The 12,625-nt window shown below is 43.0% G+C and overlaps 1 protein-coding gene across 8 annotated transcripts in view; it reads right to left on the reverse strand.

The window, feature by feature from the left end:
• ELAVL4 (ELAV like RNA binding protein 4) overlaps positions 1-12,625 on the reverse strand; it is a 90,880-nt gene that overhangs the window by 20,227 nt on the left and 58,028 nt on the right. For all 8 annotated transcript variants that reach the window (XM_027110687.1, XM_027110682.1, XM_027110686.1 and 5 more), the window contains one exon: positions 6,708-6,811. In XM_027110687.1, coding sequence (XP_026966488.1) covers positions 6,708-6,811 — 104 coding nt within the window. The remainder of the gene's footprint in view (positions 1-6,707; positions 6,812-12,625) is intronic.

Raw genomic sequence — 12,625 nt, forward strand, 5'->3', positions numbered from 1 at the left:
AGCGCCAACCCTCCTGGGTTCGGCCGCAGTGGCAGGAACAGCTTTTTTGTCCCCTCCTCCCGACCTAATCCTGAAATCACTCACGCCTCCAGTTTGCACAAGAGCCGTGCTCTGGGAATGCTTTCTTTAAATTCATATTTTTATAATTTGAGTAATAGTTTAATGCAATGATTAGGAAAAGAAAAGCCACAACATCATTTGTAAATGTAATGCAATGAGAAAAGGAAGGAAAAATATAAAAACGTTAATAGCATGGAGATGGGAATGTCTGACATTGCCTTCATTACATGATAATGAATTTTCCGAATTATTTATAAATAAGCCTGTTTTGCTTTTAAAATGAGTCAAAAAAGCTCCTAATAGAGCTGAGGAAAACCAAAGTCTAAGGCTGACAAAAACCTAGCACAGCAGCCTGCAAGCCTCTGGTTTTGTTCGTCAAACAACCTAAGTGATGCACCAGTGCCAGATGAACCTACTTGGAGCTTTACTTTGATCAGATCCCTCTCCTGCTCAAACTGTGCACAGCTCCCTACTCCAGCTCCTCTACCCCAATCAAGTGGGAACCCCTGCAGCCCTGTGGCAGTCCCCATCTCACCGCATTAGAGGCGCTCCTTCGCATGTTTGTGGCTCCCATGAGAGACGAGTTTCCAGAGGCAGAGCAGTGAACACTTCTCTAATCCTGGTCCTCAAACTCAGGTTAAAACCCAAACAGGTGTCCCACTGCATGGAAAGGGTTAGGATCCTACATCCTCAAATCCCATTCTGGATCACTTTTTACTGAAGGCTCTCAGTGTAACTTGTATATCAATCCAAACTTCCGGTAAACATATCCCTCTTTTGAAGCTACTACAGAACCATCTACTTTTCTTTGTTCCTAATTAATGCAACACAGAGCTGGACTACTGCAACTGCTTTCAACAGAGTGCTTCTTAGAAAGAGGCTGGAATTCAGAAGCTGCTCTTGTAAATGCCCTGCAGAGGTTCAGGACTGCGACAGGCATCCACTGCGGGGTCCAGGAGTACTGGGGATCATCTTCCAGAACCCACAGCCATTTTGCTCAGTGCTTCTCAGCGTCTAAAGTGATCTCTGTTGGAGACAAACGGGGGGTTGGAAGCTAAACAGCACTTCCAAGGCCCTAAACAGGGCAAATAATCTCCACTGGGTTTATGGTTGAAATACTGAGAAAAGACCCAATTTTGGGTCTTTGGCAGCCTAGTCAGTGTAAGCCCATGGTCCATACCCCATGCCTCTCTTTTTTTTTTTTTTTTTTTTTGGTACGCAGGCCTCTCACTGCTGTGGCCTCTCCCATTGTGGAGCACAGGCTCCGGACGCGCAAGCTCAGCGGCCATGGCTCACGGGCCCAGCCGCTCCACGGCATGTGGGATCTTCCCAGACCGGGGCACGAACCCATGTCCCCTGCATCGGCAGGCGGGCTCTCAACCACTACACCACCAGGGAAGCGCCCCCCATGCCTCTCTGACTCACATGGGTGGAAGAATCTCCAGGGCACTGCCATCCCTAGGTCACCGAAGTCCTAGGACCTAGCTCAGGGCCTGGAAAGCAGGGGTCTCAGAAGATACGATCTGAAGTCAGGTCTGTCTCCTGATTGATGGCAGAAGCCCCGAACCACAAGTCTGTTTACTGAAGAACCCGGAGGAGCCATGCAATTCATCTGTTTGCTTTTTATATATCTTCCCTCACCAGGGAGTATAACCCATGTGTGCACAGAACCAAATACACACCCACACACTCACAGAATGCATGTGCCGCTGAGCAAGCAGGCAGTGAGACATTCCCACACTGACGACCTATTGCCAGAGTTATTTTTAAAACATTTTTTTCTTATTCCAAATCTCACTTACTAACTGTGTGATCCTGGATAAGTCTCTTAACCTCTTTGGGCCTCAGTTTCCTCCATTGTATAAAGGAGAGAATCACTATTTTAAGAATCAGAGCTGATGTGTGTAAAGCATCTAGCCCTAGGGAAGCTTCAAGGGTTAAACGTTATTAAACATGCGTAGCGGTTAGAATACTGTTGGACACAGAGTGAATGCTCAATATAAGGTATCATTACTATCATTATTATTATTATTTCCTTTCCAGCTCATGCTCACATATTAAGTAGCTCCTCTTCTGGAAGAATCTTTCACGGCACATTTAGATGCTAACTCAACTCAACTGCTGGCCACTTGTGTGCCTTCGGGCAAGTCAATTCATCTCTGAGCCTAATCTCCAAGAGGCGTGGGAACCTGGCCACTTTCTCCCACTAAAGAAGTTATAATCCAAAGAATAATTCCTCTGCAGTCATGTGTTTGCAAACATGTACTAGATGGTTCCAAGGAGATCTCCGTAATGCATGCTTCCAATGAAGATGCTTGGTTTTTTTCCCCAGATAGGCAAGTTATCTGCAGTCATCCACACTACTTAGAGGGGCTTATTTAAAGAAGCATTCTCTTTCTCTGCTTTGATGCTGTATCTATGCTAAGATTGTATTCTCCTTGAGAACAGGGGCCTGGTCTTCCCTCCACGTGCCCTCAGTATTCACACACAATCACATTACATCCCCCTTAATAAAGGGGAAACGAACATTTGTTAACAGGGAACCATCATTTGTGGGCACCTTCTACTAGCGGCCTAGTAATGAATCATTCACTTTCAAAATGCAAAATAGTGTGTGTGTGTTTAAATTTGAGTTCAGAGGCTGCAAACTGCTTCTCCGTAAGTCATCTCTTAAGTTTTGTTTGTCCCGGCAATCCCACTACTGGGCATATACCCTGAGAAAAGCATAATTCAAAAAGAGTCATGTACCAAAATGTTCACTGCAGCTCCATTTACAATAGCCAGGACATGGGAGCAACCTAAGTGTCCATCAATAGATGAACGGATAAAGAAGATGTGGCACATATATACAATGGAATATTACTCAGCCATAAAAAGAAACGAAATTGAGCTATTTGTAGTGAGGTGGATGGACCTAGAGTCTGTCACACAGCGTGAAGTAAGTCAGAAAGAGAAAAACAAATACCGCATGCTAACACATATATATGCAATCTAAGAAAAAAAAATGTCATGAAGAACCTAGGGGTAAGACGGGAATAAAGACACAGACCTACTAGAGCATGGACTTGAGGATATGGGGAAGGGGAAGGGTAAGCTGTGACAAAGTGAGAGAGTGGCATGGACATATATACACTACCAAATGTAAAATAGATAGCTAGTGGGAAGCAGCTGCATAGCACAGGGAGATCAGCTCCGTGCTTTGTGACCACCTAGAGGGGTGGGATAGGAAGGGTGGGAGGGAGGGAGACACAAGAGGGAAGAGATATGGGAACATATGTACAGCTGATTCACTTTGTTATGAAGCAGAAACTAACACACCATTGTAAAGCAATTATACTCCAATAAAGATGTTAAAAAAAAAAGTTTTGTTTGGCTTGCCTACATAATGCTCTAAAATTTTTTGAGTTGGTTTTTAACCTTTAAAAATTGGGAGATTTTGCATAAAATATCTAGCTTTTGGTTTCTATTGAATAGGTGGAAGATCTGACAATGATCTGGGTTTAAATAATCAGTAGTAGCGGAAGAACAGCTGCCCCTTTTAGTGCTCTCCAGCTCACTATAGTCTCCACTACTCCCTCAGGGCTTTCTAGAACTATCCCTGAATCTAGCTGTTCATCATTAACCTTCAAAGCTTAGGAATTAACTCTTGGTTTGCCTGCATCTATGTTGTACATTACGTTTGAAGTCGTGTGTTTTGCAGGAAGCAAAAGGAGGGACAGACTTGACCGAAGTTTGCAAACATGTACTACATGATTCTGAGGAGATTTCTATGATGCATGCTTCCAAAGAAGATACTTGTTTTTTCCAGATAGGCAAGTTATCTTATTCCTTCATGGGAATAAGAGCAAAGAGATAAATCTCATGTCACTTATCAAAGCAAACTGAAGCAGAAGAAGTAAATAGTGGCCTGAAAGGCAGAAAAGTAATTTAAAAAAAATTAATAAATGATGAGACTATTAACAGCACACAAAAAGGGTTTGCTTTTTTCCTTTCCTTTAATATGATTTTTACCTGAAACACTGTGTCCCTTTAGGAAAGGGAAGAAAAGTTAATAAAGGAACCTATCACTCAAACTTAATTTTTAGTATGGCAAATAAATGCTTTAATGAAAGGGCTGAAATCCCCAGGTTTGCACATTAAATTTTCATTCATCGTAGAGAATGGAAATTATTGATTCAGCCGTGGCATCATGCATTTTGAATCCTACAGTGCCTCGGAAGCCCACGTTGCTGCTGGGTGCAAATGTGTTGGCAGCATTTTGATGCAGGGTGAGCACAGGGTGGGTGAGGGAGTGGGGAAAGGGATATAGAGATGGGAAGGAGGCTGACTGGCTCTTCACAGAAAGAAAATAATCAATGTTCCTTGTTTCTAAGATCCACTGAGACAAAGCACTTCTTCTGATGGCATCATGGGCCAGGGGGGTTGCATTCTGAGATCAGAAAAGCCGGATCCACTCAGCCTTTTGGGAATCTTCAATGGCTTCATGGAATACTTTATTTTAAAAAAGCAGAATGGATGGCTAAGAATTTGACCCTAAGCTCTTGGGGAGGTTTGGGTTTTAAGAAAACTGTAGAGGAAAGAAAAGCATCTTTCTCAGTTTAAGATTAGGGAAGAGCATCAAGGGAAGAGCAAATGTCTGACATTCTAACGCTGAACTGGATAACACAAAAAAATCAATCAAACCCACAAATACACCTCTCAACCTGGTGTGGCCTCATCAAAGAATCAGGTGACAAGAGCATCCCATCTCAAAGCATCGAAAATAGGTATGTTTTTCCTTTGAAAGAAATTAATGCTCCTGTCTCTCAGAGGACTACCCCATCATTAAACAACTCTCGATTACTTCTCCTTTAGAGAACTCACAGGGACTGATTCTAAGCTGAGACTGAGGCAACCTGTGTCAAGCCCATTTTGGGGTCTTTGTGAAGCCCAGACTGTATGAGATCAGGAAAGCGATCATCTTTAGAAAATAAGCTAAACTAAATTGCAAAAGTAGAGTGGCTTAAAAGAAAGGAAAGAAGGAAGCAAGGAAGGAAGGAAGGAAAGAAAGGAGGAGGGAGGGAGTGGAGGAAGAAAGAAAGAAAAAGAAAGAAAGAGAGAGAGAAAGAAAGGGAAAGAAAGGAAGGAAGAAAGAAAGAAGAAAGAAAGATATAAAAGAGAGAGAAAGAAAGATAACCACATAATATATTCCAAAAAGAGAAGGTTTCTGTTTTGTTTTGGTTTTGTTTTGATTACCTCCCAGCTAAGATTTTCTTACACCAGTAGCCTCCTGTCAGTCTGGATGTTGGAAAAGTAGCTCTGTTGAACCATAAAGTTCTGGTTTTGTGTTTTCAAATGCTGAGAGCTGGTGCCATCTGTAGATTTCCGTTCTGGGAGAGGTTTCTCTTTTGTCCTACTTTGCGTCAGACCTGCTGTCGTGAGGATAAGAGCGCCCAGGACACACCTCCCCATGGTTTCATAGGCTATGAAGGATGGGACTCATTAATCGGCTGGCAGCTGCCCCCAAACAGGATGCTGCCTGGAGGTGGGGGAAGAAGGGAGAGGGAGGCTGAGGAAGAGGCAGGCTCCATCCAGGAGACCACCACTGGCTGTCAGGGGCCAGGGGCCGAAAGCAAACAGCACCACCTCCTCAAGGATCCTCACAAGGTGAAGTCTGAACGGAGAGAGTGACTATCCAGCCACAGAAATGTCCATTTGGAGGAGCAGGCTCTGGGGGACTGTTTTTCTTTTCTGACTTGAAACAACCCCTCCTGAGATATTACCTACCAGTCTGATTATTTTTGGATTGCTAGAATGTTTACTTTTTCATTCCTCCCCAGATGTTATAGTACCTGACCCTATTACACCAGTGCATTTCTTTTAAACTGATTTTTCCTTTTCAAGTCTTGTTTAGGAGGGTCCTCTTCACCTTTAGGTAAAACCAAGATGCTTGGCCTCACATGTGAGCCCCCTGCCTACCTCCTATCCTCATCTTTTCATCATCTCCCTGCTCAACCTTAGGCCATAGTGTGTTCTATATGTTGTTCCCCACTCACAATGTTTATATACATTTTCACAGCTTTGCATGTGTTGTTCCCTCTGCCTGGAACAGCTTCTTCCCTTGGCTCTGCTCTGACCATCTTTGCAGGCTTGAGCTCACAGGCATTCTTTTTTTTTTTTTTTTTTTTTTTTTTTTTTTGCGGTACGCGGGCCTCTCACTGTTGTGGCCTCTCCCGTTGTGGAGCACAGGCTCCGGACGTGCAGGCTCAGCGGCCACGGCTCACGGGCCCAGCCGCTCCGCGGCATGTGGGGTCTTCCTGAACCGGGGCACGATCCTGTGTCCGCTGCATCGGCAGGCGGACTCTCAACCACTGCGCCACCAGGGAAGCCCACACAGGCATTCTTGATGGGGTTAGTCATCCCTGGCATCTTACCTGCTTTCTGGAATGGAGGTCCCACAGCTTGTGGTCCCCTCCCTCTACTCAACCCTCACCTTTTTCTTCTGTAATGATCTGTGTCCCTCACTTAGTACAGTGGATGGTAAGTGTCCTTTGAATAATAAATAAAGAATGCCACTGCCAGCTCCCTCATAGCCTGAATTTATTAGATCAAAGGAATGAAATTTAACCAGTGCCTCCCAAATAAGGAGCTAACATGTAACCTCTTACCTTTATGGTTTTGGTCTGGAGTCTGAGTCCATTTAAAGTGTTGATGGCTTTCTCTGCATCCTTTGGATCAATATAGTTAACGAATCCATACCCTAAACTCTGTCCTGTGGAAACATTTTTTAAAAAAGAGAGAGAGAGAGCTCATTATCTTTATAGAGGTAACACTTCCCATTGCAGTGCGTCAAAACCCTCTAGTACATGGTTCCTTTTATACCAGGGTTTACTCCCAGGTTGAGAAGTTTCTAGTTCTTCCATCTCTCACTCTGGTCAGCCTTTAAACTCGTAGGAGCTGCCCCAGCTGGGAATAGATAAGTGCCCGTGCACGTCCACACCATATACACACAAGTGTCCACTTAATTGGGAAGAGGCAGGGCAGGGTAGTGGAAAAGAGCAGGTGTGGTTTGTTAGAAGAGTTCTGAACTGGAGTCCTGGGGCTTTTCCTATCAGCTGTGTGACTCTGAAGAGAATTCACTTAATCTCCTGTTTTCCCCAGACATTTCTTCTCTGCAGATACCAGCACTTGCCACAGACAGGTTTGAGAGGGTTAACGAGATATTGAGCATGCAATGCCTACCTAGAACATAGTAGCTGCTCAACAAAAGACAGCTCTGCTATGTTCAGTCCTGTAAAATTGGGACAAGTGCTGGATGCAGTAGCTGTGTCTGCTGCCTCAGTCATGCTATCCATGCCTACACTCAGAGGACTGTAGCAAGATCTGAGCAGCAAAGACTGGAGACATTTATAGTGAAGGCGCGGCCAGAATTTAAAGCAATTGCAACAAATCATTCATTGCCCTCATCATTCCCCCAGCCTAAGAACAATAAAAAATGGAAAGAACTGGGGAGCTCCTAACACTTTGCAGAGTGCAAATACACTCTGCAAAGAGGATTTAGCTACTTTAGGTGAAGATGGCATCAACTTGTCTGAAAAGAGAGGTAGCAAGTGACAGGGCTCCCCCACTAAGTGAAATAAAAATAATGTGCTTGCGATCGTGCCACTGATTATAAATAGTCCATCAGCTCTGCCATGTGTCATCAGCCAAAAATATCATTAGGAAACTTTACATTTTCTGACATACTCTTTAAGAAATACAGAGCTTGGGGTGGCTGCAAAGCCAGCTTGAACTTCCCAGGCAATGTTATTGATTTGTGGGCGGCAGCAGAGCCGAAGGGGAGGAAAATGACAGGACGTCACATGTCAGGAAAGACTGATTACATAAAGCTCTCTTTGGAGTACACTCAGACCAGGGCTGGGAGACAATACAGCAAAAAGTCTGCCATGTCCTGGTGACAGGAGCCCACTTCAGCAGCCAAAAAATCTTTCCAACAGCTTCTGTTTTGCTGGTAAATGTCTGTGTTTGTGTTGGTCGTAGGAGGGAACCTGGGAAAACAAGTTGGGTTCCGGATCAGAAAATGGATGACTTTATTATCCTTTATAGGGTGGAAGTAAAGAGAATCATGAGGAAACTCAGTTGCGTTTTTGTCCCCAAAATGGAAAACGCCAAATGACAATACATTAGGATATTCCTTCTGTTTTGGAATAACAGGGTTAGAACAGGAAAGACAGGCGCAAACTTCGCCAGATATGCCCTTCACCAGCCAGAATTAGTAACTGAAGAAGGGGGAGAAAATGTTGAGCACGCTGTAGCTACCAGGGCCCTTCTCTTTCTATTTCACTGGGTTATGTGTGGTGTGTGAGAGGTATGTGTGTATGAGTGGCGAGTGCACGTGTGCACACACACGCATGCACACACACACAGGAGAGTAACAGTTAGAGAAAGAGATGCGTGTGAATACAAGACCCTGCTACATGTTCTCAGAAAATTTTTTGCAAATCCAAAAATACATGAGACTAATTCATTGGTTTAAAAATATCATTCATCCTAAATTCAGCTTCACCTCATCAAGCCTAGCTAAATTCACCTAATTAAGTCTATTTTCATCATGCAAATTTATCAGTCCTTATTTACCTTGTATATAAGAGAAGCCTTAAAAATTGCTGTAAAAGTCTTACAGTTATTTCTTTTAAACAGTCATGCACCCAACTGAGGGGTTTAGAGGGCACTTTTACAGTAATAATCTCAATGACAAACCTTATGTATGAGGTCTAGGAAACAGGTCAGAGTCAATCTATCCAACTAAATTTGATTTGTATAAAATTAAAATGAAATACGAAAAATATAGACAAAACACTCACCACTTAACTGCACTTAACCACTTAACAATGACTCATTGTACTGATGGAATATATGTGGAAGAATTTATCATGCCTACCAGTGGTGCATGTTCCCTGATATACTACCTTTCTTTCCAGTTATTCATATATTTACGGAAGTCTTAAATATATATAGTGGCTATGATTTTTATATTCTATATTTTATCTTTATTTTAGAACATTGCTTCAGGAGGAAGGAAAACACACTCAGATTCTAGGAAGGTTCTGAAGGTCAAGTGAAGGAAAGACTCCTGCCCAGCAAGATACGCCACATCTACCCACCTGCCTGTGTAGTCCCAAACCCACCATCACCTTAGTACCTGACTGCAATTAGCACAACCGTGTTATGCTCACCTGCTCTAGGTTTAGAGAGAGACTGCATTTAATGTCAAGAATGAGGGTGCTTTGGGGAAAACTAAAACCTAGATGAACACCGTTTCAGAAAGGAAAGGGATAAAAGATCAGAGGTTTTCCTTGATATGAAATAATGAACTGCAAACTCTAAAACAGGACACTGCACTGAATAGGAGGAGGAGAGAGGTGGAAAGGCTTGCCTGTGAATTGAAAGATATAAGATAAACTGGCAGCACAATAAAACTACCTGTGCTTAGCCTGGTTCATGAACAGGCTTCTTTACGTGCTTCTTTGCCATCATGGAAGGAATACAGCTAAGTCTCATAAAAAAATACTCAGTGGAGCTAAGCATATTCTTTTAAAACACTCTTGAGAGGATTAGATCCCTAGGTAGAAAATATAAAAACCCAAGCCTCATTTCTTTCAGAAACTGTTTTAGTAGTGAGGGAGAGTAAAATGAGGAAGAATTTTATGTTTTAATTTTGGTGGCCATATACTGGTGATGGGTTTTGGATTTGCATTTCTGTATTTAAATTGTACACAGAACATAGAAAAATACAAATGAAACATATTCACAAAGAATACCAACACTATTTCTACGAGGACCAAGAGAGCCACCATGCTGGGAAGGCCCAGGGGACCCAGTCTGGAGCCTAGAACTAAGTGTGTCTATATGCATCCCAGAAATAGATAAGGTTTTCTTTTCTTTCTTCTTCTCAAATAGCTTCATTCTCTCCCTTTATCAGCAGCAGCAAGATTTGACCACACAGGTATGGCAACAGCAATTTCAGAACAGAAAATTAAAACAAACTTTATTTTGCTCCCAGTTTATGAGCTTATTTTGATAGCAAGCCAAGCATACAAATGAAATCATTGAAGTTATGTTTACTGAATCACCAATAAAGAAAAAACAAAATCATTAAAGACAAGATACAATATTATAAAATGAAGACTACCTCCAATATTCAGAAACTATAGTGAGTGCCTGCTCCCTGATGCCCAAGACCTACAACCCTTCCTTGTGACCAGTCCTTAGCAGTCCTGACCAGCAGGCTTGGGTAAGAGGCCCAGTGACCATGAATGGGCAAGAAAGGCATTCTTGGCAGTTTGGGATAGAAACTTAAAATTAGAATGTAGTTTCCAAGGGAAAACTGTTATACACAATGGCTACATTTTTAAGGCGCTTCAGTGTATTTTGGATTAAACAGATTCTTGTTTTTAACAAGCTTTTCTTAAATCTGCACCTGAATATTTCTATTTTTTAAACTGCGCACATATGCATATACACACACAAAGACACGACGTGTCCTCGTACTACAATGTGGCAATATTTCTCTTCTGTTATAATAATTTCTATACCTAACTTCTCCCCTTAGAAAGCAAACACTTCTCCCTACAAGAACTAGTTTATAAAGACTGCGTACTTGAACATGGTAGGTACTCAACAAATATTTGATAAGGGAACAGATGGATACATACACTTGTACTAATTCTCCATTGCTGGAAGCACATGACCAGGATGTGTTTATGTTTGGAGGGAGAAGAGGATGAGAGGGGCACCTGGGGAATTCATTTCGTATTTGTGAAAAAGGGAGAACAGGACAACAAGCTGACATCAGGGACTGGAAAACACAAACAAAAAATGTCCTGGTGGGTTCCCCTCCAGCACAGATCAGGTGAAAAATAAAAACCATCCTGGCTCACGTTTCCAAAGAAATCCTGAGTTTCCAAAGTGTCTTTCCACCCATTATGTCACATTTGAGTCTCCCAACAACCCCGTGGGAGAGAGAGTCATCATTTATAGATGTGGAAACTGAAGTTCTGAGAGAAGAGCGATTTGCTCTACTATCCCTGAATAGCTGAAACTGAGTCTAGATCAGGGGTTGGCAAACTGTTTTGTTGGCAAACTGTTTAGGGTGGGACAGTAAATAGTTTAGGATTGGTGGGTCCTCCAGTCTGTCATGATGACACTGCCATTGTAGCGTGAAGGCAGCCATGTACAATATGTAAACTAATGAGCATAGCTGAGTGCCAATAAAACTTTATTTAGAAAAAAAGAGGCAATGGGCTCAATTTGGCCTTTGGGCCATAGTTTGCTCACACCTTGGTATAGATCTTTTGACTCCAAATCTAGTCCCCTTTGCCATATCCACAGTTACTCCACTGGAACTAGTGTTGTTGACAACTATACTGAGGCCCTGAAGTATCTCTGAAGTTGTTTTGAACTGCCTGAGAAAAAAGTAAATTACCTTCAATAGTTTGTGTTAAGCACTTTTATTGTATTCAAATGCTAGGAAATGTCACCATCATAGCTGATTATAACCCCTCATTTCCCAGTCATTCTGGAGAGAAGTTGTTTTCCCTTGCCTTTGGGGTCCTGTGGGTTATGACAGCAGGACCCTAAATATGACACCCTTATGGCTGATGGCAGCAGCAGAGAAGCTGTCCCCTCACAGGGCTGACCGGGAGGAGCCTCAGCATTTCTGCACTGCCAACCTGCACACATTGCTCTTTCTTTCTTCAAAAACCATCATTCTCCAGAAACCGAACAGCTACTCCCCTCATCTGCAAAGCCCCCAAGGGGGCAGCCAGATGGGTACCTGCTGTTGATGAAACCTTCTGCGCTGAGTAAGGAATTTTTGTGGATGTTGGAACCCTTAGCTCAGGCTGAAATTCTGTTCTCAAAGCACATGATAAAATCCCCAGTCACCTCAAGATCACCTGCAGGGCAGTAATCCACATGCTGGGTTAAACTCAGCCAACTTCAAATCCTAGGACTCCCTCCCTGCCAGTCCTGAGATGACATTCCCTGTTGTCCACTGCCTTGAAATCTACTTCAACACACCCTAAAGAGGGTCAGAGAGCTCTGAGGCTGTTACTGCATGTACTCATGTATGTGTGGCCCAAAACTGTACTTGCTGTATATCCTTGGTTAATTCATTTAAGCTTCACCACCCTGTTCCCTTATCTGGAAAAACAGGGATAATCCCTTATCTTCACAATCAAAGGATCACCGTGAGGATTAACTATATTAACATGAGGATGAACAGAAGCTACAATTTATTCAGTGCCTACTTTGTGCCAGGCACTCTGCTAAGTGGCTTACTAAAATTACCTAATTTAATCCTGTGGAAATGGGTACCATTAGGCCCATTGTAAAGATAAGGAAAGTGAGGCTAACAAATGTTAAATAACCTGCCCCAAGTCAACCAGGAAGTAGGCCTCCAGGCTAGGATTTGAATGAACGCAGGTCTGTGGGACTTCCCAGCTCATGCCTTTTCTCCACAGGGTTTGGTCTCTCTGCAAAGGCACAGCAGTGTCTGGCATCAGGCAAGAACTCAAGGGGATGC

This window comes from Aethalodelphis obliquidens, unplaced genomic scaffold (genome assembly GCF_003676395.1).
Source record: "Aethalodelphis obliquidens isolate GAN/ISIS:26980383/991018 unplaced genomic scaffold, ASM367639v1 scaffold9, whole genome shotgun sequence".
NCBI classification, from domain to species: Eukaryota; Metazoa; Chordata; class Mammalia; order Artiodactyla; family Delphinidae; genus Aethalodelphis; species Aethalodelphis obliquidens.